Source organism: Hyaena hyaena, unplaced genomic scaffold, assembly GCF_003009895.1.
Source record: "Hyaena hyaena isolate Hyena2069 unplaced genomic scaffold, ASM300989v1 scaffold_809, whole genome shotgun sequence".
Taxonomy (NCBI): Eukaryota; Metazoa; Chordata; class Mammalia; order Carnivora; family Hyaenidae; genus Hyaena; species Hyaena hyaena.
The window spans coordinates 474,165-502,018 of record NW_024081442.1 but is presented as its reverse complement, the minus strand read 5'-3'; the positions used below and the strand labels follow the sequence as shown (position 1 = coordinate 502,018).

The 27,854-nt window shown below is 32.9% G+C and overlaps 1 protein-coding gene across 1 annotated transcript in view; it reads left to right on the top strand.

Moving 5' to 3' along the window:
* The window catches only part of CSMD3 (CUB and Sushi multiple domains 3), a gene marked incomplete at its 5' end in the record, with an annotated part of 448,395 nt that overhangs the window by 350,368 nt on the left and 70,173 nt on the right, over positions 1–27,854 (top strand). Inside the window, 8 exons of the mRNA XM_039219338.1 lie at positions 886–999; positions 6,206–6,394; positions 6,769–6,915; positions 9,481–9,669; positions 13,832–14,017; positions 15,490–15,684; positions 19,580–19,753; positions 25,805–25,978. Of these exons, the coding sequence (XP_039075269.1) occupies positions 886–999; positions 6,206–6,394; positions 6,769–6,915; positions 9,481–9,669; positions 13,832–14,017; positions 15,490–15,684; positions 19,580–19,753; positions 25,805–25,978 (1,368 nt within the window). The remainder of the gene's footprint in view (positions 1–885; positions 1,000–6,205; positions 6,395–6,768; positions 6,916–9,480; positions 9,670–13,831; positions 14,018–15,489; positions 15,685–19,579; positions 19,754–25,804; positions 25,979–27,854) is intronic.

The window sequence follows — 27,854 nt, the reverse complement described above, 5'->3', positions numbered from 1 at the left end:
GATAATTTGAACCATATAACCATATTCTGGTGGTCAATAATTTGTTTTCTTCCACGTTATTATTTTGTTACCTTCCAACACACTAATGCTCTTCGAATTCAGGCTTAAGTCTGAAACATACAATGAAGAACATATAGGGTGTATTAGAAGATATGCTTTTTTCCGTATCTTTGAAAACAAGTGGGGGATTATGCTCAATTTGATAATAATAAAGTCCTTTTAAAACTATTTTGGGGGGTGCCTGAGTGGCTCAATCGGTTAAGCATCTGACTTCGGCTCAGGTCACGCTCTCACAGTCAGTGGGTTCAAGTCTTGCATCGGGCTCTGTGCTGACAGCTAGCTCAGAGCCTGGAGCCTCTTTTAGATTCTGTGTCTCCCTCTCTCTCTGATCCTCCCCTGGTCACGCTGTCTCTCTCTCTCTCAGAAATAAATAAAAAACATTAAAAAATGTTTTAAAAAGAAAACCAACGTGACAATAAACTATTTGTAAAAAAAAAAAAATTTTTGGTGCACATAAAAAAATTTAAAAAAAATTTTTTCTTTAATAATTTTTATTTATTTCTAGGAGAGAGAGAGAGACAGCATGAGCAGGGGAGGGTCAGAGAGAGAGGGAGTCACAGACTGAAACAGGCTCCAGGCTCTGAGCTGGCAGTCAGCACAGAGCCCGACGCGGGGCTCGAACCCACGAACCGCGAGATCATGACCTAAGCGAAAGTCGGACACTTAACCGACTAAGCCACCCAGGCGCCCCTAAAAAATATTTTAAAAAGAAAATAACTGAAAGAAAAAATATTCTGCTTTTACAATAGAAATACCTGTCATTTTTACCATTACTTGTTGTCTATCTGAAGCCTCTGTCTTTTTTTTTTTTTTTTTTTTTAATAGGTGACATTATTAGGTATCAGTGTCTTCCCGGATTTACTTTGGTTGGTAATGCAATTCTGACATGCAGATTAGGAGAACGACTCCAGATGGACGGAGCGCCTCCAGTTTGTCAAGGTACCAATTCCTATGATTATTTATCTCTAAGCATTTGCTTTATGTTTAATCCAATAATGGAAAAATCGAGAAAAGTCTACTTTATGTAAATATGTAACTGGACATAATGTTAAAAGTTATACAACACATATGTGGTATTTTTTATTTCATCATTTCTCAGATTTAACTTTATGTATTTATTTTTTAATATTTTTATTTATTTTTGAGAGACCGAGAGAGACAGAGCATGAGCATGGGAGGGACAAAGAGAGGGGAAGACAGAATCTGAAGGAGGGTCCAGGCTCTGAGCTGTCAGCACAGGGCCCGACGCAGGGCTCGACTCACACATCCCAAGATCACGACCTGAGCTGAAGTCGGACGCTTAACCGACTGAGCCACCCAGGCACCCCACAGATTTAACTTTAAAAATTATTAATTCTTCTAAATTTTAATTTCTTTCTTTTTAGTTTGTTCCAAAGTCAGTTCAATTTATTTAAATTAATTCTGCTCTGAGGGATGGAAATGGAGGTGGAAAATGAGAGAAAAAATACTTAAATAAAGGCACCAGTATTAATTGCCTTTACTTGACACAGTTATGTTCTAAGCACTGAATCCATTAAAATTTAATCCAGCATCTTTTAAGTATGAGGGTTTGAGTAAACAACAAACAAACAAACAAGCTATAAATGGTTCTTGCTGTGAAGGCAACATGGCTCAAGGGATATAAGAGCCATGCAGGTGATAGCAATACAGTGTTTAGGAAACAGGCCAAGGGGCAAAAGAATTATGTAATGTTTTCCTGTTTATGGGGCAGGGAAAGCTTGATGGAATTGTTGCTCCTTGAATCTTGGTTGCAAATGATGAGTGAGACTTACTCTGGTAGAACAGAGCTAGAAAAAGGTGGTCCAAATGACAGATGAATATGTAGAAGCACAGAAGTGGAAAACAGAGGTATAGACTTCAAGGAATTCACTATGGAATTACAGGGGTAAAACCATGATGGACCTTGAATAATGTGCTAGAGTTTTGATGTTCAGATATGACATATTGTTAATTTGTATAACCCCATAGGGCCCTGAGCAGCGCCCACCACATAGTAACTAATTATAAGTATTGGTTGATTTGAATAAAATTGCGTTGAACTTGATAATCCCTCCCCAGATTCTCTTGGATGACTTCCTTCATTGATGTTTATTCCTGAGAAATGGAAATCTGTTTCCTTTACAGACTTTTAACCTTAACTATTAAAATAAACCAAGAACAAAACTTCTGTTTATTAATCCAAACATGCTATAAGTAGGAATTGACATTTCATTTTCTACACCATTGGAATCCTTACAATAAGATGGAAGGATTTTCACAAGGAGTTTTGACAGTAGCAAAAGGAAAGAAGTTTGGGTTTTCTGAAGTCTGTCACCTGTAATCTTGATATTGGAATGTCATTCATTCAATTTTCTCCTTTACACAAGACTACCTTTTAGCCACTTAGGATTATTTAAGATACATAGTCAGACATTTAGACATGTGAATGTGAAGGATAGAATTTTAGCCTTTTGGGAAATTATACATGTGAAAATAACTTGGGCAGACACAAGAAGGTGTGAAAGAGCACTTACATGTCAGGACTTTCTCTGACTCCAATATATAATTTTTTTTGTGAGCTCTTAGAAGACAACACTTAATTTATTTTTGTATCTGAATCTCAACTTAATAAATTTCTAAAAATTAAAATAAAGCAATCCAGATACCTTAATTACTTAATAATCCCTCATCACTCAAACTTTCAATATTTCATTTCTACAATCAGAATTCCCTATAGAATAATAATTACATCTCTTCCTACGCTACGTACTATGGAGAACACCAAAAAAAGACTAATTGTTATCTCATTATGTCACTTTGGGTACTAGCTAAACCCTAACAAATCATCCCTCAGAATTAGTTTATGCAGTGTTACTATGTTAATTAATTGACCAGGCACTTAAGCCAAAACTCTAACATTACATTTTTTCTTTATTTTAGTTAATTCACAGACTTGCCTAAACACTCATTCTTTTGGAATCTGTTAAAACTAATATACATTGTTTTTAGTCTATCTTAAATTATTTAACATTTTCTCATTTTTCCTAAAAGAGACCTCATTAATTCTTCCCTTTATCCTTTTTAGTTTTCTTTATCACAATTAAAATATGGATAGCAATGCTAAATGTGCTGTTCTTCAAAGATTTTGATATAAACAAAATATAATGGGTGATTATATTTGGTGGTTAAAACCACAGGATCCATTGAGCTGAACTTGTGATACATTCTGCACTTTAAACTTTCGGACGTTGGTTCCTTCATCTATAATGGCGGGGGGAATTGTACACACTTTCTAAAGTTGTTGTGACAGGTGACATAATGCACAACAGGTACTTAACAGTGTCTTACCATATAGTCACAATGAATACATATTCCTCTTATTCTTGATGGTTGTTGGGCTTCTTGCTATGTGTTGGAGAGTATGAAAATAGGTTAATTTGTGTAATTATAGTAAATTATATTGAATTATATCAGTTTTTCAAAAATAATCTGGAATATTTATTCAGTTTAGAATGTGGTGGCCAACACATTAAATAGGGCATGGCACTTACTTTTTAATAATCATGGCCTAGAAAGGGAGACATCAATAATTTAAGGAAATAGCCATGAAATTGCTAACTACAATAATAAAAGCATACATTACAGAGACATCAAGAAGGAGATAAACAATTCTGCTCAGATTGGTAGAGAGGTTCAGGAAGTATTTCACAGAGAATAAGACACTTCATCTGGGCATTGAGATGCACTAATATTTCAAATGCAGTAGATGAAGAAAGGAGATTTGAAACAGAAGTATGAAGAAATGAACGTGCAGAGTTCAAAAAGCTGCAGGTAGTTCATCCAATATTTGGAGCATTTCATTTCAGTGGAGAAGTAGCAGGAAACAAACTTGGAGGGCTTTGTGGTAAACTGTGATGTTGCTAGATGGTTTTGGTGAAAAAGTCACATGCTCTATAATCCAAACAGAGACTTAGCTCAGTATTCCAAACTATTAAATAGCTGAGCACACACTAAATAAACCCTTCCTTAAAACCTACTTCAGCTTCTCATACGGTTATATACATCTGTCATTTCAATATGCCATAGCTGTATATTCACTAATATATTTTCTTCATCTTTGACTCAAATTTTCCATTTCATTTCCAACTGTCAAGCTAATGTTTTGTTTATTTTACATATTTTTCATTTTATGGAAAGCAAAGGTCAGATTTCTTTTTTAAGACTGCTTATGACCTGCTACTATTTACTTAATTATTTTTGAAAAATCTTAAAATTATATCCAAGAAGCAAACATCTCAGATTGAAGTAAAAGAAAGAGAAGTAAAAGCTGGAAAAAAAAAAAAAGGAAAACAGCTCTTATATGTTTTAGCTTTACTATATTCTATATTTAGTATTTTATTTTTACTGTATCTAACTATGCTATAGTCGTTAGTCAAATTTCAAATATCTTAATAGTAGTTACAGTGAATTTTGTTTTCAAATTATTTCTTTTCAAGTTATCAGCTTGATTAAAGAGCAATTATAATTGCCAAAATATACTATTTCTATATCCTTTTCTATCCCTATACTACATGGAGACTTTATAACTTAAAATATGCCATTGTCCTTGCACCTAGGAAATGATGAATATATAAATCCTTCATCCATTCATCTATATTCCAGCAACTACATTGGTGTTTCCAAGCCTAGCTCATTTGAACAAACATTAAAAAATAAGAATGCTGCTTAAGGTGGTATTCTAATCATTTTGAGATCCACATTATCTAACTCCAAGATGGAAACTGATTTATAGTAATTGAATTAGGAAATGTCATGTGATGTATTTCCAACTCACCAGATCCTCAAAAGTGGTCTAGTCTGCCCATAATACCAGGTGAATGTCCCCAGTAATAACACCCAAAAACTGGTCCATTCTAAATTTAAAAACCCTTTAGCAATAATGCACATAGAGCATTTTGCTGTAGCCACTTTCACTGTTCTGATAAGCAGAAAGTTCAATATTTGGGGGCGCTTGGGTGGCTCATTCGGTTAAGCGTCGGAGTTTGGCTCAGGTCATGATCTCTCTGTCTGTGGGTTCAAGCCCTGCATTTGGCTCTGTGCTGACAGATCAGAGCCTGGAGCCTGTTTCAGATTCTGTGTCTCCGTCTCTCTCTGCCCCTCCCTAGCTCATGCTCTCTCTCTGTCTCAAAAATAAATAAACGCTTACAAAACATTGAAAAAAAAAAAGAAAAGAAAGTACGGTATTGGAACTAAATCTTGTTTGGTTATATATGAGTTCACTTCTGTACAATGTAAGCTATACTGAGCAACTCCAATCCTGTTTCCACACCACAGAACCTCAAATTCTTAAGAAAAAAACAAAAGGCTAAAATAGCATCACTTGAACGGCAAGAAGTTGATCATCTTGCCCACACTCTCATTCTAAATGCAAATTTAAGTAAATGTTTGTATTATTTGACCCAAAACATGATGCTTGATGCCAACAATTAAAGTTTACTATACTTTGGAGACTGTTACATCAAAATTATGTTTATTGTCTGCATATAACAAATTTTCTGTATTTTTGTATATGTATATATTTGTTGTCTAGCAATGGTATCATTATGAAATAAGAAGTGTTATACTTTTCCTTACATTATGGTCTGGACACATCACAAAGAACAACTGAAAGACAATTGGTAACCTAAAATTTTGTTAAGCCCTCATGGCTTAACCACATTTCTGAGATCAGGAGTAGCCTTGCCAGGAATGAATACTCTTGAGACAGTGCAATTTCTTTTCTGGCTCTACATACCTGAGTGAGTTAAAGTTTGAGGAGAGAAGAAAGTGAGTAAAAAAGTAAGGAAGGAAAAGGATAGGCAAACTCATAAACAAAAGGGGCAGGGGGAGAGGACATAAGATGATGAGGAAATGTAGGAAAAGTGTATAATGAAATCAGAGGAGACAAATGTTTTTTAACTTTTTGGTCATTCCTCCATTTTTTGAACTGCAAGTTTAATACAAATGATCTCTTCAAAAACAGAATTCAAAGTATTGTCTTCTTTATAATTACTAAACATGAAAGCATAGTACTCAGTGTTTAAAATGCAGTTTTCACTTAGATCTAACACACTAGCCTTATTTAATGACATCTTTTCTTTAATAGTGCTCTGTCCTGCCAATGAATTACGGCTGGATTCCACGGGAGTCATCCTGAGCCCAGGATATCCCGACAGTTACCCAAATCTTCAAATGTGTGCCTGGAGCATCTCAGTAGAAAAAGGATATAATATCAGCATGTTTGTAGAATTCTTCCAGACAGAAAAGGAATTTGATGTTCTTCAGGTGTATGATGGTAACCATGGTTTATATTTACTGCATATTCATAAATTCATTTCAGCTACTTTAGTTATACATGCACACCTTCAAGATAAACAACTGCTTATATTATTTTATCTTCCCAGTTATTTTTAGAAGTATCAATATCAAGTTTATCTAGATATCATATGAAAGCTGTAGTTAGCTTATTATTTTACAAATTGTAGATTCTTTAGCTGTGGAATTAAATGTTTAAAACAAAGATACTATGTTTTAAGTTATTGTGATAAATAAATTGGTTGTGGAGCAATGTAACCATATTTAATACTATTCTAAATATATAAAATGTTAAAGATAAATTGGAACATAATTATTCAGTTATGTCTAAACTGTATCATTTTCTTTCCAAAGGACCAAATATTCAAAGTCCAGTGCTTATTTCCCTCAGTGGAGATTATTCAGCTGCTTTTAATGTAACAAGCAATGGTCATGAAGTATTTCTCCAATGGTCAGCAGATCATGGCAATAACAAAAAAGGCTTCAGGATACGATATATAGGTATGTAATATTTACAACTTCAGTATGGATCTCACCTACATCCTCAGTATGACTGTGACTAAAGAGCACAGACAGATACTATTCAATTAGATATGAATCTAAGTCACAGTTCCTGCACTGAGGTTCCTTGAGCAGTTTATGTAACCTCTCTGTCTCAGTTTCTCCATTGCTATAATAATCCTGTATCTCTCTTGTGATTTTTGAAAAAAATAAAGGCATTTAGGATATTTATGACTTACATATGTTAGTTATAAGTTAAAACTGGTATCTTCGATGCTTTTTTTAATAGATTTTTTTCTCTTGAATTCTTGCAAAATAGTAATAACTGTTACTCAATTGCGTGTATCAGATCTACTTAATAACTTTTTTATATGGTAAGGTTAAACAAAAGATAAACATACAGTGGTAAAAACTTTGTTTTTGTTATCCATCCATTTATGATACCTGCTAAGTAAGTTAAATATTGAAAGTGAAGTGATCAGCACATCCTTTAAAAACCTTTAGTTTTGAAAAAATAATTGTTTTGTTATTACTGCTCTTCAGTGAGTAACATTTAGAAAGATATGGGATAAAATTCCTTTTTTTAAAAAAAAAATAGTTTATTGTCAAATTAGTTTCCACATAACACCCAGTGCTCATCTCAAGTGCCCTCCTCCAGATAAAATTCCTTTTTAATACCAAGATGAAATAACTTTTCTGTACCTCTTCCTGTTTATAAGGTCTAAAAATACTGAGCCAAATTTTTTCTAATTGAATAAGTATATATAATAGTTCTTCATTGTTCAAATGTTATATTCATTATTTTAGCCATCCTAAATCATGTCAGAAATGCGTATGTGCTCAATAACTGAATATTTCAGAACCAATCAGGCATCTCTTTGTGTATTGTGTTCAGACCATGTCCTCCCCAACCTATGGGTCTTTGCTAATCAATTGAGTTGAAAATTCCTTTATAGTTGTAAAACATTCTGACAAAAATTCTAGGCATAGATTTCAATAAATTTTGAATTTTAGTTCTAAAAATATACTCTCAAATTTATTTATTTATATAAATTTGCACCTATATCATATGCAAATAAAATAATTTTGTCTATTTACTTTGATTTTAAAACTATAAAATGATGGTTTGATTTTAAATGATTAATATTTGTTTTCTACATATTAAAATTGGCTTGACACTGACATCGTAATATTAATATGTATATAAGTTTTACCTTACAATATATTTATATTCAATTTTAATAATGTTATTAAGTATGCAAAGAAATGTTTTAAAAATTTAAATATATGCACACTCATCATTAATTTTTTTCATATGTGAATCTATATTTCTATCATATGAACAATATAAATGTCTTTTTATTAAATTTATGCCCATAGATGAATTTTAAAAGTCAGCACATTAAATTGTATTTTTAATGATTTTCATAACTTAAAGGGAAACCATTGAAATCAGTCAATTATAATCATTAGATTGACTATGTTATAGATTAAACCCTTATTTATCTTGATACTTCTGATAAATTTTGATATAAACATATTGAAAGCATCACTTTAACCCCAAGAATAGCTTGACATATTGTATATTTTTCCCTTAGAAATAACAGGTTATGACATATATATTCCAGATCCAATCTATTTCTTATTAGTTACCCCTAAAGTCTTATTTTTCTTAGATGAATACATTGAAGTTTCAAAGGGTAAATGGATCCTGCCAGGCTGAATAGCCTTAAAAGTACATATATATGAAAAAGCCATTTGACATTATCTTTTGACATTTCAGACTTCAAAAGATGAAGAAAGTTATATTTCATTGACATTTTTATCACCATATGTAAGCACTTTTGACAGCATGGAAACTCTTTAATAAAGTGGCAGAGAGTAGTATGGAATGTGGGGGGTCTATTTAGAAATCAACCAAAATGAAATGCTTGACCTAACATGATATAGGTGTCTGGAAATATCTTCAAAGTTATATGTAAATCACATGCCCTAAAATATTACTACCAGGACTATAGCATTTAGTGTCTTCAAATTTTTTAAAGTTTACTTATTTATTTTGATAGAGAGAGAAAGCAGGAGAGGGACAAAGCGAGAGTCCCCAGCAGGCTGTACAGAGCCTGATGTGGGGCTTGAACCCAAGAACTGCAAGATCATGACCTGAGCCAAAACCAAGAGTCAGACACTCAACCAACTGAGACACCAAAGCACCCTACATTTAGGTCTTTCAAATGACAAGAAGTACAGCTTCCCAAATTCATTGAAATATTTGTAGGGCTTTTGAACCTCTAGGGTGTTAAGAAAATATGTGCATTTCAATTCAGAAGGCATCTTCCATAATGATAAAAATTAAAAGAAAACTCAGAGATAGTTTTGTCTCCCAAAAGTTTTGTCAACAGACTGTCAAGAAAATACAAAGTTATATGATGTTCTTATGACGTAAAATTCACACAAGTGACAGTTGCCCTATTTTAAGTACCAGTATTCACTTAGATTTTTACCATGCTAGATTGTAAAGAATTTCTGATTCATTAATTATACAGTGATTCTTTGTCTTTTGAAAAGCTTTCTACTGTAGCACACCAGAATCTCCACCTCATGGATACATCATCAGTCAGACAGGTGGACAACTTAATAGTGTGGTCCGCTGGGCCTGTGACCGAGGATTTCGACTTGTTGGGAAAAGCAGTGCTGTGTGCAGAAAGTCTTCCTATGGGTATCATGCATGGGATGCGCCAGTCCCTGCCTGTCAAGGTGAAGTATATTATCCCCAAATGCATTAAGAGATTAACCTCATTTAACTTCTTCAATTGGATCATTGAAACTTCCAGAAACATAAATATTCAGAAGCATATTATAGATGCCCTTCGTGAAAGTAAGACTTAAAAATGCAGAATGACAAATTTAAGAAGCGTGATACACACTTTTATAATTCTTCACTTGTTGTGTGATTTATGCCTTCCCTGTAACCACTCATACACCTATACTTACTTTATTGATACGTCTACCATTCTTGTGACTTTGTTGTCAAAAAATGATTGACCCGGAGCTGGAGAGTGCATTAATGTGGAGTCTGCAGAGAGAGAACAGAGGATCAGAGTGGGCAGGGTCACTGAAGACGCACTCTGAGTATGCAAAAATGTGCTCTCAGAGCAACAAATTTAAAAAAGGAAAATGTAGTTAACCACCACATTTTTTTCCTTCACTGTTTAGCTAACTTAACAGAAATGTGTCTTTCCCTTTCACTTGAGTTTTATTGACAATTGAGGCACTGTCTGAGCATTGTATCCTGATATAGCAACAGAATGATGAGCTTCTTATTCAACAAATGGCACATTTTAGATCTTTGGACTAGATTTGTCTCTTAACTAGGTACAGTTGTAAAGACGAGTGTAATATCAGTTATATAAGAGTATCTAATGTCATTGGACATAGAAATAATTTTAATACTTAACATATCACATTATGTTTCAATATGAAATTTAATTTTGTATTTGATATATTCTACCCAGCGTATAGAGGCATATTAAACAACTATGAACCCTGAATTTAAACAATGCAGAACATTCTCAGTTAATAAATAATGAGTCTTACTTATAATCTACTTGTCAGAAGGAATTCTTATAAACAACTAAAATATGAAATAGATAAATTAAAATTTAAAATTGATCTACAGAAAGTTAAAATAAGGATAGATATTGCTACACATCCAAAATGGGTTCTTTACCTATTAAACTGCAATTTTAATTCATGACGAGATAACTTATATGTATCTATAAATAAATGAAAAATGAAAGCAAACTATTGTTTCCTTGTTCTGTTGATACAGGAAACATTTATCACTTATTAGAAATCTGTGAAGAGTTATAAACTTAGTGGGTAATCACCAGCATTGAGAAAGCTGACTTCAGGCTGAATAGATATATTTTAGTAAACTATCAAAGCATCTGCTTTTCTTTGCCTAATAAACAGTGGCAGTCTTCACAAATTCTTAATATTAACTTCCAAAAACTGGTTTGGAAAAGAATCTTTGATCTTATAATTTCAGAATCATGGGAATTTAGAAAAATATATAAGCAATAATCTCTAACTCATATATATTTTAAATAAATATTGCAATACTCTGACTTTGAACTAGTACATTTCAGTTGTGTAATGATTGCTTATCTATATAAGATATATATAATAATCCTTAAGAAACCTTTAGCAAAAATAATTAACTGTTGGTTGAAATAAAAAATATCCTAAACTTTCTAAAATTTTGAAATTGCTTTGTATAGTCAGCACTATAATTTCACTGATTTTTTTGGTATGTAATATATTTACATATGGAATAATTTTTCCCATTGTTCTTCATTTAAAATTTTTCTACAATTAGAGTAGTTAAATTGAAATGCAGTTTATTTTATTTATTTTTTAACATTTATTCACTTTTGAGAGAGAGAGAGAGAGCAGAGGAGGAGCAGAAAGAGAGGGAGACAGAATCTGAAGCAGACTCCAGGCTCCAAATTGTCAGCACAGAGCCTGACATGGGGCTCAAACTTATAGACCACGAGACGAGATCATGACCTGAGACAAAATTGGAAGCTTAACCGACTGAGCCACATAGGGACCCCCAAAATGTAGTTAAAAAAATATTCAGCATAGTAAAATGATAACATGTCTATAATTCATGGAGTCACTTCCAAAATTGATCTTTGATTATCATTAAAACAATTTTAAAAGATTTAATAAAGACCTTTGTTGTATGTGACCTATCTGTATTTGAAGGTAACTAATTAAAGTGAAATGGTTAACTGTCATTGTGAAGAGCTATTTGCATAGTGCAAAGTTTTGTTTGCTCAAAATTAGTTTTAAATTCTTCAGTCATTTTGATTCTTTTTTTCCTTAGTCTCCTTATGCATCTTCATATATATTTACCTGAACTATAGTTACACAATGTGAGCACAATAAAAGATAGAAAATTCAGTCTGCTCTTTCTATTCGGGGTTGAGTAGGTGTTTTATTTATTTGTCTATACGTCAAATGACCCTTCACTGATTTCCTCTCCTTCAGGAATTGATCCAGTCTCACCCCATTACACAGTTGAGTATTGTACAGTGTTATGTAGAAACAGTTTGCATTCCTTGCCTCACTTTTAACTTGTACTTCTTTTGAGAGAAGCATCTTTGACCACCACTTGGTGATGATGGTTCTTTTGAACTTCATTCATTTTCTTTTTATAGCTGAGAAGCTAAGCTGTAATCTACCTACAGGCATAGTTGTTGTCCTATCATTTTAGTGTGTTGTCACTTTCTTAATTGCAAAATATAGCCATTTTATACTAACCACATGTACGGAACCTATACTATTTAAACTATATTTTATTTCTCCTTTGATCTAAGTTCAACCTACACTACTCCAACAATGTATAGTTGATTTTTTAAAAATCAGTAAATATACAGTCTTTGGTGGGGTTCGGTAGGGAGATCACTTATGACAAATGGATATTCCCAAAAGTCCTAAGTGGAAATATAAGCATTACTGGAACAGACATCAGGGAACCATTTATCCTTGCAACATGATTTTGAAGACTCTATAATTAAAATGCGGGGATAATAACATAATTATATGAGATTGCTTATATAATTTATTAAGTCAACATCACTCCTCTGTTCATAATTTGCAGGTTATCAGATTACAAAAGATCAAACCATTCACCAGTAGGAAGTCTGTCATTCAATTTTGTGAATTTCATATAGATTTCACTAAGATTTTTTCACTTTATAGTGAAATGCACATGGGTTAACTAAAACTAAACGCCTAAATAGTAGCTTTTCTAAGAGAAATAGAAACAATTGTAGGTTGAAATGCTAAGGGAATTGTATGGCACAATAATGAGTGAATTAAGACAGTGTCACCTTTTTGGAGACACAAATTATGTACTTGTAGAGCAAAGATGGCAGCAATCCCTCTTAGAGTGTATCTGTATAGTCATTTGAATTTATAAGATGTGAAAACATCTGATATACAACTAATTTCACCTACATCAGATTTACTGCAGATGAAAATCAATGCATCTAATACATATCAGTGAAATGCAGGATGATGCAAACTAGATTTTAAGACAATATGTCCAGCGCCTATATTTATTATACATGTCCATACCCATGATATTCTATGGATGGTGCCCAAGCACATAGTTTGGACCTAAGACAAAGCAATATCCAGCTTCCAGGTAAAATAAACCTATGCATCTATGCATTGTATTCCTGGCCAAAATCTTGATGAGTATTAGCTACCAATACCTTTATAATCTTTAATAATTATCTGTCAAATGTAATTGATCAAACTTGCTATGTGATGGCCCAGTTATGGACTATCTCTAGATATACTCTATATTTACCCAATTTTTATTCTTATATGATCTATAGAATTCTGATAAACATGTATATACTGACAAGAATTCATGAAATACAACATTAATAATGTATGGATTCACCAATCTAAAAACACATTCAACAGGAGTTTGAAATAAATTATTCAAAAAGGTATAGCTCAGGAAAGCTTTTTAAAAATTTTTTTCTAACATTTATTCATTTTTGAGAGACACAGAGTAGGTGAGGGAGAGGCAGAGAGAGAGAGGCAGACACAGAATCAGAAGCAGGCTCCAGGTTCTGAGCTGTCAGCACAGAGCTGGATGTGGGACTCGAACTTATGAGCTGTGAGATCATGACCTAAGCCGAAGTCGGACACTCAACTGACTGAGCCACCCAGGCACCCCTCAGGGAAGCTTTTCTAGGGGATATTCTGAAATTGTTTCAGAGGAATTAATAAAATCCAAAATGGTTGTACATGCTTTACAATTGAAGAAATTTATCTACTAAATTAAGTATTTTTCTGTTTCTGTGATTTTGTATGTTTGTATTCATTTTAGCAATTTCCTGTGGGATTCCTAAAGCTCCACCAAATGGAGGAATACTCACAACAGACTACTTGGTAGGAACCCGCGTTACCTATTTTTGTAATGATGGGTATAGATTATCATCTAAGGAACTTACCACTGCCATATGTCAGTCAGATGGAACTTGGAGCCATCATAACAAGACCCCTCGCTGTGTTGGTATGTGTGTTGAGGAAATGGTATCATTTGTGTTTCTATTTGCATCTTCTATGTTTCAAAATTTTATGTATTGTTTGCATTTTAGAACTAATCCCTGGACTGAAGAGTAATGTCTAAGAAGGAAATAAAAGCTAATTAAGCTGTCTTGTACTATATACAATTGGAAGACAGTAAAAGGAATTTCCACTCATTTTTGGAAACTCCAGAATATTTATGTCAAAAAATTAAAATGAATTTTATTTTACATAACAGAGTTCCACTTATTTTATAAAAGGCCATCCATTACTCAACATGTATAACAAATAAAATTACATTCCAATACATCCGGCTCTGATTTTTATAAGGATAAAAGATATTGCTGAATAGATCCATAACTTTCAACTTTTGTCAGTGTTCTTCAGGTTACTTGCATTTAGAATACTCTCATTGCTTTCATTACTACTTTAATAGGGTAAGTGAATATTAGGTAATGGTGACAGAAAACAATTCTGATAAAATATTTGTTAGCACAGGAAATGTGAAATGTTTTAAATAAGGTTTTTTATTTGTCTCTATATTTCATTTATTTCTTCTCACCTAATACTAATTTTTCAATTTACTTGTCATTTCATTTAAAATGAAAGTTGTTTAATTATGTGCAGTCTTAACATAGTGTTTAATAATTCTTCTGTTTTTCTTGTGTTGAACAAGTTTTGAATAAGCCAAAGTTTATAACACCTTCTTGCACAAAAGCACCATTCTCATAAGACAAATTTCCTCAAAATATAATCCTTCCAAAATTTCTAAGTTAATGAGAATAGATTATTTCCATATCTTGTCTATTGTGACCAATGCCGCAATGAACATGAGAGTGCAGATATCTCTTTGAGATCCTGATTTCATTTCTTTTGGATGTATACCCAGGTCGGGATTGCTGAATCATGCAGTAGTTCTCTTTTTAATTTCTTGAGGAACCTCCATACTGGTTCTACATATATATTCTATAATGGCTGTGTCAGTTTATGTTCCCTCCAACTCCCCTTTTTTTCTGCATCCTTTAGTTTTTATCTCATAAAAGTTGACAAGAAACATTTCAAAAAGAATACTTTTAACTCAGTTTCAAATAAAAGAGACAATCTTAACAAACTAATATAATTGGAAAGATAACTAAAATATATTTCATGTCTTTCTATATTAAGGAATAAATTTGGATATGATAATCCAAAATAATAAAGAAAAGAAAAAGAAGAGAGTAGAGGTAAGGTAGTAATAAGGATTCTGTGTAAATAGAGTAATATGTACACATACTTTGAAGGGAGTAGAGGAGATTAACATGGAAATTTAATTCTTAAAAATGCTAAAGGATTTGTGTGGCAAAAAAGTGAATGAATTAAGGCAGTGGTGATGTAGAGGATAGAATAGGTAAGTTACAGTTAAGAAGTACAACAGACATGACTGACTTATTAATGTTTATGTTCTTGGTTTTTATATAGTTGTTACATGTCCAAGCATTAATTCCTTTACCTTGGAACATGGAAGATGGCGAATTGTGAATGGCTCCCATTATGAATACAAAACTAAGGTAGTTTTCAGCTGTGACCCTGGTTATCATGGACTAGGCCCTGCTTCTATTGAATGCCTTCCTAATGGTACCTGGAGTTGGAGAAATGAAAGACCATATTGCCAAAGTAAGTATCCAGTGTGCTAAATTTATTTCATAAACTAGTCTTGATTGAAATTGCTTCATCTCTTCCTTTTCCAAACACATTAGAACAATAATGAGATGTTATTATTAAAAAGGTCATTAGGGGCAACTGGGTAGGTCAGTCGGTTGAGTGTCCGACTTAGTCTCAGGTCATGATCTCATAGTTTGTGGGTTGGAACCCTGTGTGGAGCTCTGTGCTGATGGCTAGCTCAGAGCCTGGAGCTTGTCTTCAGATTCTGTGTCTCCCTCTCTCTCTGACCCTCCCCTGCTCATTCCACCTCTACCTCTCTCTCAAAAATAAATAAAACATTAAAGAAAAAAAACAACCTAAAAAAAAAAAGGTCATTTAGTCCCATTAAATTTTATTTTATTTTTTTTAATTTATTTCTAGGAGAGAGAGAGAGACAGCGTGAGCAGGGGAGGGTCAGAGAGAGAGGGAGACATAGACTCTGAAACAGGCTCCAGGCTCTGAGCTGGCAGTCAGCACAGAGCCCGACGCGGGGCTCGAACCCACGAACCACGAGATCATGACCTAAGCAAAAGTCGGACGCTCAACCGACTAAGCCACCCAGGCGCCCCAGTCCCATTAAATTTTAAAACATTGTCAGTTTTGTTTTGTTTTGTTTTAGTAAATCTTTGGGCTTTAGATAAGAAATCCTGTGTTTGAATTCTATCATTTACTAGACCTTGATAATGCCTATTGTATACTTACAACTTTCCAGGCACTGCTTTTAGCCCTTGACATGTGTTAATTCATTTCTTGCTTAGTTCCTATCCTATGAAGTAGCTGATATTATTATACTTATTTTGCCAAAAGGAAACTGAGCCTTGGGTTTAATCATTTTATGACAAATCACAGAGCCTATAATTGGTGGAGAAATGAGATTCAATCTAAGCACTCTATACCCTCTGGCTTTTAATCACGATGATGTTTATTCTCTCTCATCCTAAATTTCTTAATTGAGATAATTACAATAATACCTATCTTTTAGTTATTAATGGTAAATTATGTTGAAAATATCAGCTAGAACCTGATTTACAGCATGACCTCAATAAATATTTACTGAGGTGCATGGATGGCTCTGTCGGTTAAGTGTCAGACGCTTGATTTTGGCTCAAGTCATGATCTCACAATTTGTGAGTTGGAGCCTGCACAGAGCTCCATAGTGACAGTGCATCACTTACTTGGGATTCTCTGTCTTCCCGCACTGCCCACCCCTGCTTGCAATCTTTCTCTCTCTCAAAGTGAATAAATGTTAAAATATAAATAAATAGATACAAAATGAATATTGAATCAAACTGAACATATTAAGTTATCCTATTTCCATGCATCTCATGACTATAAATGGCCAGTACCTAATATAGATAAGCTAACTGAACGTAGGGTATTCAGATGAAATATCTTGAAATCGCTTTGAACTTTCTTTACTACATTTACTTAGTATTTACTTTGTGCCAGGAAATATGCTACACTGAAAATTTATTCTGTGTCTAACAAAACTCTATGGCATTTGTGACATAGACACTCATAATTTATAAATAAACTAATAAAGAAATCATAAATCTGAATAAGATTATGATTATGATGCTTAAGAAGTGAAACAGAGCAGGCAATGGTCTATGTGTAATAAGTACACAAGTATCTATTATTACTGTACTTATGAATATTCTATTTTGCAGTTTATTTTTTTAATGTTTTATTTATTTTTGAGAGAGAGTGTGTGAGTGGAGGAGGGGCAGAGAGACAGGGAGGACAGAGGGACAGAGAATCCCAAGTGGGCTCTGCACTGATTGCAGTAAGCCTAATGCGGGGCTCAAACTCACAAACTGTGTGATCGTGACCTGAGCCAAAGTTACTCACTCAACCAACTGAGCCACCCAAGTGCCCTGTGATCTATTTTGTAATATCCATATAAAGGGGTTGCTGTTTTTTATAAGAAAATCATATTTATAAATTTAAATATTAAAAAAGTTGTCTCAAGTATATTTGATATTCTAAAAATATGGCATCTATATTTGTAAGTTTTTGCCCTGTCCACTCAGGTTTTCTCCCAAGATCTTTCTTTGACTCTAGCATCGTTGTTCTTCCAGCACTATTTCATTGAAAGGGCACATGGAGTATTTCAAGGAGTATCTACAATAAAATCTGTGATTTAATCAGGCATTCAACAAATGTTTGTCTGGTTCTTTTGTGATGTTTTAGAAGGGTTTAAAGGATACATAAAATGAGGTCCCTGCCTGCAAGTAAGAGTTGGAGAAAGACAAGGAATCTAAGGATTGCAATTCACTGAGAAAATGGAAAGAATAGTAATTTTTCTGAATCTCGATTTAATTCACTTTTAAACTAAAATAATATAAATATTAGTATTACTGATATTAATAAATATTATACCTACCTCAAAGGGTTGTTGAGGGATTAATTCAGGACAACTACCACATTTAAAATATTATATGCAATAATTTAGAGTTTGCAAATTTTCTATTGGTCCATCTAATGGCCACCTAAAGCCTAGAGCTGAAAGTCTGAGCTAGAACCACAATAAAACAGTGTGGGCTGGTGGGTAAGTATTGAATTCTGGAGTTTGCCCACTGTGTTTTAATTTTGACTTTGCTATTTACAGGTTATGTAACCTTGTTAAAGGTACTAAACTGCTACGTGCTCATATTCTAGTATGTACAGTCCAGATAATGACCACACCTGCCTCATAGGGTTCTTTTGATAATTACTTAAGTTAAAGCACTAGTAGTAGTATCTGGTACAAAATAAGCACTCAGTAAACATTATCCACCATTGTTTCTTATTCAAGAAAGGCATTTCATTTGTAGTCTTTAAATCTGATCTAGTCATAAGAGCTGAGTCCTAAATGACCTAGTGAGTTGGTCTCTTTTTCAGTTTTTTAAAACCTACAAACACAATGTGAAATATAATTATGTCTAATGGTTTTTGCGAAAATCAAGTGATATTTTTCATGTAAATTTCTTTTTAAATTGTAGAGATCTCAACAAAAATGACTTGTAATTATAAGCATACGTGAGATATTGCGGGTTCAATTCCAGACCACCACAATAAAGCCACATTCAAGTTAAATGAATTTTTTTGGCTTTTCAGTGCATTATAAAAGTTTTATTTATCCTATACTGTGGTCTATTCATGTGAAATAGCATTGTGTTTACAAAGACAATGTATATACCCTAATTAAAAATTATTGCTCAAAATGATAATGGTCATCTGAACTTTCAATGAGTGGTAATCACTGATCACAAGTCACCATAACGAATACAATAACAAAAACTTTGAAATATTGTGAAAATTACCAAGATGTGACAATTCCAAATATTGTTGGAAAAATTATACTGATAGGCTTGCTCAATGTATGGTTGTTACAAACCTTCCATTTGTAAAGGCACGGTATCTGCAAAGTACAATAAAGTAAGGCATTCCTGTAATGTCTTAGCATAGTTTTAGATAAAGAGGAAACTTTGGCCCAGGTAAGTCAAAAGGATTTCCCAGTGTCACATTGTAAATCAGAGAAAGTCAGACCAGCAAATTATCTTTTTTCTCATCTTGTGATTTTTTTTTTTTTTTACAACAGCCTGCCTGAGTGACCAGACTGGCTAAGCACAAATGCAAAGAAAATAGCTTCATTACATGTCACTGTCACTTAGAAGGTTTTGTGAGAACTCGAAGCAGATCGGTTTTAAATTATGTCATTTTCTCTGCATTTTCACACTCATTCAAACATGTTTTTTTACAAACGTCAGTTTCGATTGTAAATATGTCAGATCACAGAGAATTCAAAATGTTAAAAACATGGTTTTGTTACAAGTGCACACTGACTGACTGTGTCTTCAAGTGTTTTCCCCTCCTTGTTTTTAAGTTATTTCCTGCGGAGAGCTTCCTATACCTCCAAATGGAAATAAGATTGGAACTCAAACTTCATATGGCTCCACAGCCATCTTTACCTGTGATTCAGGATTCATGTTGGTGGGCTCTGCAGTGCGGGAATGCCTTTCTTCAGGTCTTTGGAGTGGATCCGAAACCAGATGTCTAGGTATAGATTTTTGAATTATTTTGACCATCCCCATCCCCTTCCCCCCACTTCTAGAAAGAAGGCAGACTTTTTTCCATAATAAGAGATGATAATTTATTTTCAGTCAGTAAGGATGCTAACCAGAAAATGTTTAACTTTAAAAATGTCTCATGGTAGAAAAGCTATTAAACAGCTAACTCTTAGAGTTAATCAACTAGTATTTCAAATGAGAATCGTATGTCATTAAGGTGAGATGCATTTTCTTCCAGGCATGTGAAAATAAAAAGGTGAAAACTAATTGCCGAAAATTATATGTCTGCATACTCAGCTGGATTAATCACTGTAGCAGTTAATGGGTTCTAAACTGTAGTCAATTCTCCTTTCACCTATTTACTTAAGGTAATGATCAAAGGAGAAAAACGATTTCCACATTCAAAATCTCTTTCCCTTTTAATTTCATAAGATTTTAACATGTGTAATATTACTTTCTATTAAAGTTTTTAAAATATAATTTTTTCAAACCTGATTTTAGGCAAATTGGATTTTTCCCCTTAGGGTTTTTAAATTCATTATTATAAAATCTTTCAGTTAAAGAAATTGAACTAGCTAATTCTGCTTGCTCCTCCTCCTTTATTATTAAAAGAGTATTATGATTTATGCTTTATCTTTCTTTCAAAGACTAAACTAATTTTTAATATTAAGAGAATAATATGATTTATGCTTTATTTTTCTCCAAAATGATTTCAAAATATGACAGCAAGTACTGAATTAGGCATAATGAAAATTGTTCTAATAATTATTCACTTATCTCTTGAGAACAAGGGACACTCTTTTTGTTTACCAATTTAAAAATTGCTGATTATTATGAACAGGGTATTGGAAAATAAAGACAATGTTTTGCCTCTAAATATTTACTATATTTAAGAATATGAGACATGGCAGAAAAGTCTAGCAATTTGGATACTATCGTTTTGCTAATAAGCTTGAACATATTCATGGTAATACAATCATGATTTGAAACTTAAAAAGGTATAGCTAGAGGTTTTGATTAAAATCCACTTTCTCTGCTCGCAGGCATATTTGTTAATAGGTATACTTGGAAGCCTAGCAACAATGGTTTCTTTATAAGAGCATGTACATCTGAATATGCTATAAGACCATAGTATAAAAAGTGGAACAAAATAGAGTCTTTACATATTCATATAGGATTAAATAATCAAAATATTTTTAATCCTTCCTAAACTATAGGAAGGATTACTGTAGTAAATTATAGACTTTAATTTATATATAAACTTGAAAATGTATATATAAACTAAATTTGAAATACTATATTTTATGGTTCTATGCCCTGATGAACTTTTATTGTATATTGTATATTTACTGAATCTTGTACATAGAGGGTGGTTTTATTTATCCATTTAGAATCCTGGCTCTGTTCTTTGAAAAGATAAGGCATAAAAGGAATTTTTGTAAGAAAATATTGCCTAAAGGTCTATGAAGACAACATTGCCATCCATTGCAGAGGATGTAGTGTGGACATCCAATATAAATTCCAAAGGATGTTGGTAGAAGGAAAATGTGTTTGCCAAACAAGCAAATCCTAGAATCTTATGCTTCAACTTAATTTTAAGAATTAATGTAGTTCAGTCATTCTCATTTTTGGAAAACAAAAACAAAAACAAAAACCCTTGCCCTTTATAGCCCAAGACACTTTCAGTTAAGAATGGCCACTGAAATGTGCTTATAATTTTTAATCTAAATATAGTGCTTTTATTCCCAATCCCCCAGCACTTTATTATGAATTTTTCAGTTTTGCAGTTAAAACACTTGGCAGTGACCTCTGACATATGCATGTCTGTATGTCCACCACTGAGATGCTACGATTAGCATTTTGCAATATTTGCTTATCACATATCTATCCTTCTAAGGCTCTATCAATCCATCAATTCATTTTTTTTAATGCATTTCAAAGTAACTTGCAGAATTCAGTGTACTTTTTTTGTTAAACATTTTACCATGCATATGATTACCTAGGTTTTAATACTTGCTTACTTTTCTTGATTTTTTTTACCACAGAAAAATGTGTATGCAATGGAATATACATCTCATAAACATGCGATTACATGAGTTTTGTCAAATGTGTATAACTATCTAACTTAAACCACTCTGTCATTATAGAATATTACTGTTACCTAGGAAAAGTTTCTCATGGTCCTATACAGTCAATCTGCAGCTCCCCCAACCCTGAGACAATAATTGTTTTTTCACCATATGTTAGTTCTCCCTGTTTTAGAAATCCACACAGATGGAATTCTACATTATGTGCTGTTTGTGTAAGACTTCTTTCATTATCTTTGATCCATGTTGTTATATGTATCACTACTTTTTTCATTGTTGAGCAGAATTCCAGGATATGAATATGTCATGTGTTGGTCAATCTCTTAATGGTAGACACCTGACCCTTGTCTGATTTGGGGGCCATTATTAAACAAAAGTTGCAATGAATATTCATCTAAAAGTCTTTTTGTGGGCATATGTATTCATTTCTCAGAGATTTGTGAGTAGAATTCCAGGAAGACTTCCTGCCTCACATTTTTTCTGGCATGTGGTAGAGCGACTAATCTTTTAATTTTATCCATGTCATTGGGTCCATATTATAACATTTTAATTTGTGTTGTCTTGATGATTACTGATATAGTACAGTTTCTTGAGCTTTCTGGTTGCAAGGTCTACATTATTATGTATTTTATAAATATTTTCTCGCAACCCATCACTTGCTTATTTTTCCTTTTTGTGAGCAGAAAGTTTAGATTTTGTTAAAGTCTGTCTTTGCTGGTTATTGCTTTCTGTGTCTTGTTTAGGAAACCTTTGCTCAATCATAAGACATGAAGATTTTCTTTCATATTTTCTTCTAGAAGTTTTATAGTTTTTGGTATTTTATATCTATGATTTATTTTTAATTCGTTCTTGTATGTATAACAAAGTAAAATTGAGGTTAGGTTTTTTTTTCTAGAAGGTATCTGATACTTTTTGTTGAAAATATTTTATAATAAACCTTGAAATTTTATATTTATATCCTCCAAATGTGTTCTTAATTTTTAAGATAACTTTGGATACTCTATCATTTCCAATCTCATACAAGTTTTAGAATTAGCTTATCAACTTTTACTTTTAAAATCTTCTAGTAGCATTATTATCAAGATTATATCGAATCCATAGATCATTTGAGAAGAATTGGCATCTGATAGTGTTCAGTCTTCCAATTAATAAACATGACATATTTAGTATATTTATTCATTTATTAAGGTTTTCAGGGTTTTTTTGCAGTAACAATATTTTGTATTTTTAGCATAGAGATCATGTAGCTTTATTGCTAAATTTATTCCTGAGATTGTTTAGTGTGTTTCTAATATTATAAGTGAAGTTGTTCATTTTTAATTATGTTTTCTATTTAATTTATATTTTCACATTGTTTGCGGCCAGCATAATCAAATGCATAAATCTATAAATTACACAATTAATTTATTTTATATAATTATATATATTCATTTATTATATAATGTATTTATAATCTAATAAACACATTAATCCAAATATCAATAAATATTCTTATCTAATAATTATTTATAGTCTATTTATTATATATAACTATATATTTATTATGTAATTTATAAATTATGCAATTTATAAATTATATAAAATTATATAATTATAATTAAATATAATTATTTAAGATATTTATGTAGGGGTGCCTGCCCAGGTGGGTCTGTCGGTGGAACATCCTACTTTTTGTTTTTTTTAATGTTTTTATTTATTTCTGAGAGAGAGGGACAGTGTGAGCAAAGGAGGGTCAGAGAAAGAGGGAGATACAGAATCTGGAGCAGGCTCCAGTCTCTGAGCTAGCTGTCAGCACAGAGCCTGACATGCGCTCCAACCCTCAGATCATGACCTGAGCCAAAGTCTGACGCTTACCTGACTGAGCCACCAAGGCGCCCCATGAGCATCCTGCTCTTGGTTCCGCTCAGGTCATAATCTCATGGTTCATGAGTTTGAGCCCCACATTGGGCTCCACACATATAGTGCAGACTCTGCTTGGGATAGTCTCTCTCTCTCTGTCCCTCCCCCACTCGTGCTCACTCTTTCTTTCTCTCTTTCTCTCTCTCTCTCTCCAAATAAATATTTTACTTACTAGATACTGGTTTATTAACTCAGAAACAGCCATATGGAGGAGATGCCTAGGGCAAGGGATGAGGGAAGGATGTGGAGGATCCATGTTCTGAGGGCCCCACTCTCCTGAATCTCCTTGTGTTCATCAACTCACAAGCTCCCTGAACCCTGTGCCTTGGCTTTATATGGAGGCTTCATTACATGGGCACATGTGATTAAATCATTGGCCATTGGCAACTAATTCAACTTCTATTCCTTCTCTCCTCCCCAGAGCTTACAAGGGTGGAATTGAAAGTTGCAACCTTCCAACCAGATGGTTGGCTCCACTGGTAACCAGTCCCCATACTATGGTGACCCAAAGCCACCTCATTAACAAACAAAAGACACTTTTTTTGATTCTTATCATGTAGGAAATCCAAGGGTGTTAGGAGCTCTGAGCCAGAAACAGGGACCAAGATCAAATATATATTTCCCCTTATAAATCATAATGTTGGAGATGTCTTTATCAAGTTGAAAAGTCCCCTTATATTCTAAATTTATTGTTAGTCTTCATCACAGATGAGTGCTAAATTTTTCCAAATTCTTTTTCTTCATCTATTGAGATAATTATTTACTTTTTCCTCCTTCATTCTGTCAATATGTCAATATCTCTTTTACTCTGTCAAATTACAATGGTTGATTTTATGTATGTTTCTAGATTAGTTTTCAGAAATTTTAAGGAGTTTTACATCCTTTTTGATGAAGGACGTTGATTTTTTATGTGTCTTCAGGTTTACTATTGGGGCTGATTACAAAGTGATCCTTTCTTTTCTGTCTTTTAAGAGTGTGAGTATTTTTTTTTAACTTAAATGTTTGGTTGAAACAGTAAAAACATTTGAGCCTGAGTGGTTTTAAGGGAAGGAGTCTTTTTAAGAAATCAAGTATTTTAAGGGTGCCTGGGTGGCTCAGTCAGTTGTGTCAGGTCATGATCTCAAGGTTCATGAGTTCAAGCCCTGCATCAGGGTCTGGGCTGGCAGTTTGAAGCCTGTTTGAGGTTCTTTCTCTCTCTCTCTCCCTCTTTCTCTCTCTCTCTCTGCCTCTCTCTCTAAGTAAATGAAACTTTTAAAAAAAGATTAAAAAATAATCCAAGTACTTTAATAGATGAAAGGCAATTCATATTTTCTATTTCATCTTGCTTTAGTTTTGGTATTTAATTTTCAAAGTATTTGCCTTTCTGAACTGTTAAATGTATTGGCATAAAACTGTTCTTCATTTTACCTTATCCTTTTAATCTCTGTAAGCTTGTAGTGGTATCACTTCATTTATTTATGTTATCTGTAATCTTGTTCTCTCTGTTTTTGTGTGCTAGATAGAATTAGCTAGGAGTTGAGCAGTTTTCTTGCTCTTTTTAAGAAAAGATTTTTTAGCTTATGTACTGTTCTCTATTGTTTTCTATTTTCTATTTTATCAATTTCTGTAACTGTCTCTAACATCCTTTCATCAACTTTGGTTTTATTTTCTCTTCTTTATTTTCCTCTTCTTAAGGTGGAATCTTAACTCATTGATTATATATCTTTTTTCCTTTTTAATAACCACATTTAACACTATAAATTTTTTCACCAAGCACTGCTGATTTATCTGTATTCCTCAAAATTTGATGTTTTATTTTTATTTTTATATATTGAAATGTATTCTAACTTCTTTTAGACCCAAGTGTTACTGAGAAATGTGTTTTCTTTTAATTCCCAAAGATTTGATAATTTGCTAAGAGTATCTTATATTTATCTTTATATCATATGATCATGTTTGCATTATTTGTACCATGCTTGTAAATAAACTTTAAGAGTGTAGTAATATTATGTATGTATATAAATATCCCAAACTTAGATCACAATATAAATAATATTACTTTCTGACCCATTTCAGCGGGTCACTGTGGAATCCCAGAGCTCATTGTGAATGGTCAAGTCATTGGAGAAAATTATGGATACAGAGACACAGTGGTTTATCAATGTAATCCTGGTTTTCGATTGATTGGTTCTTCAGTGAGGATATGTCAACAGGATCACAATTGGTCTGGTCAGCTCCCATCCTGTGTGCGTAAGTAAGCATGACAGAAGTAATTAGAAGCCTCTGGTCTCATATTACCAATATATTTTTCTTAGGTAAAGATGCACATATACACACACATTCACACACAAACTCATAAAACCATCCATAAAACCATGAAAGCAGAAGATAATAAAAGAATGTCTGTTATTGTTTATGTTTTATCATAAAGACAAGAGATTAAATTCAGCTATTCTAGTATTTAACATAAATATATAATATTATAAATGCATCTTCCTGTATAGAAGGTGTATTCTTGACAAAGTTTTACTTATAAGAATTTAATTTCTTGAGACTAAATGCAATAGCATCAATATTGTCAGATGTAGTATTATGAAACGTTTTATACTGGAATACACTTTGGATAAGTTTTTGTCTAATCATTATGATGTTATAGTTGTCACATCAAAATCAGATCCTGATGGAGTATAATTAGGAGGGGGAAACTCATCGCACATGACATGAAAAACTATTGTTCTCATTCCAGTTCCATTACTAACTACAATTCCTAATGCAAGTCATTTAATTTCTCTAGGACTTAATTCCCTTATTTATGAAGAGAATGGTTTAAAATATAATTATTGGCCCTTTTAGTTTCAAAATCCATCATATTCTTTTTTTTTAATTTTTTAAAATGTTTTTTATTATTGAGATACAAAGAAACAGAGCACAAGTGGGAGAGTGGTAGATAGAGAGGGAGACACAGAATCCCAAGCAGGCTCCAGTTTACGAGCTGTTAGCACAGGCCTGAGGCAGGACTTGAACTCACAAACTCTGAGTTTGTGACCTGAGCTGAAGTTGGGTGCCCAATCAACTGAGCCCCCAGGCACTCCCAATAATATGCTTGAATGCATCAATATTAAATGTGTACATTTAATGTAATTATAATGTTTTTCCTAAAATTTTATATGAAATATTTAAAATTTATTTAAGTTTGTTTTAAAGCACTCTTTTCACTATTTTAAAATTCATACAAAATTGTGTAATACTGTAATTTGGGAATTGTTTCAATATCTCTGAGTGGTTCAACAAATATCTATCTGATCTTTAAGTTAATTTAGATATGAATTTACACATGAAAAATAAAGTGGATTATAAAATAAAACCTTCTTATTACTATTTTTTAAGTACAGCTGCTGTGCTTTGTGATTTCTATGTTTATGGCATAGATTTACACAGTGTTCATTTGTTATGACTATTATAGTATCAAAGAAGTACTGTAAGAATATAGTTGGATACTGATGATCCTTTTACTTTTCTTACTCCACTGAATCACCAGCATTACACAACATTTCACATCACAATCTATCCTATTTTGGACCTGGAAGACAATTATCAATGTATTTCCTATTTTTTTTCTTTTTTCTAATTATTTCCATCTCCGATTACTGACATTTTATTAAACTGGTGCTAAAAATGACAATAAACACTGTAAATATGTTGTAACTGTGATATCGTATCATCATACTATAACAATTTTGGAGGCTTCAGATACATAACACATGGGACTTTTAGCCTGGATTCATAAGAAATATTTCACTTATTCTGTGACTAATTACATCCATATTTATAAATTTCATTGTCAAATTTTTACACAGTCAACACATATTTATTGAAGCTCTTGTTTCATGGAAAATACTTCCAGGGGTTGAAATTTAATAGAATAATAGAGCATAGAGTTAACAATTAATACTACTTTTCTAAGGGGCATGTGTGTGTGTGTGTGTGTGTGTGTGTGTGTGTGTGCAGGCGCGCATGTGTGTATGCCTGTGCATGCACACATGCACACAAACTAACTGATGATTTAAAGACAGCATATTATGCCTGGGTCTGTCCTAGAATTTTTTCCCTTTCATTTATATTCAGC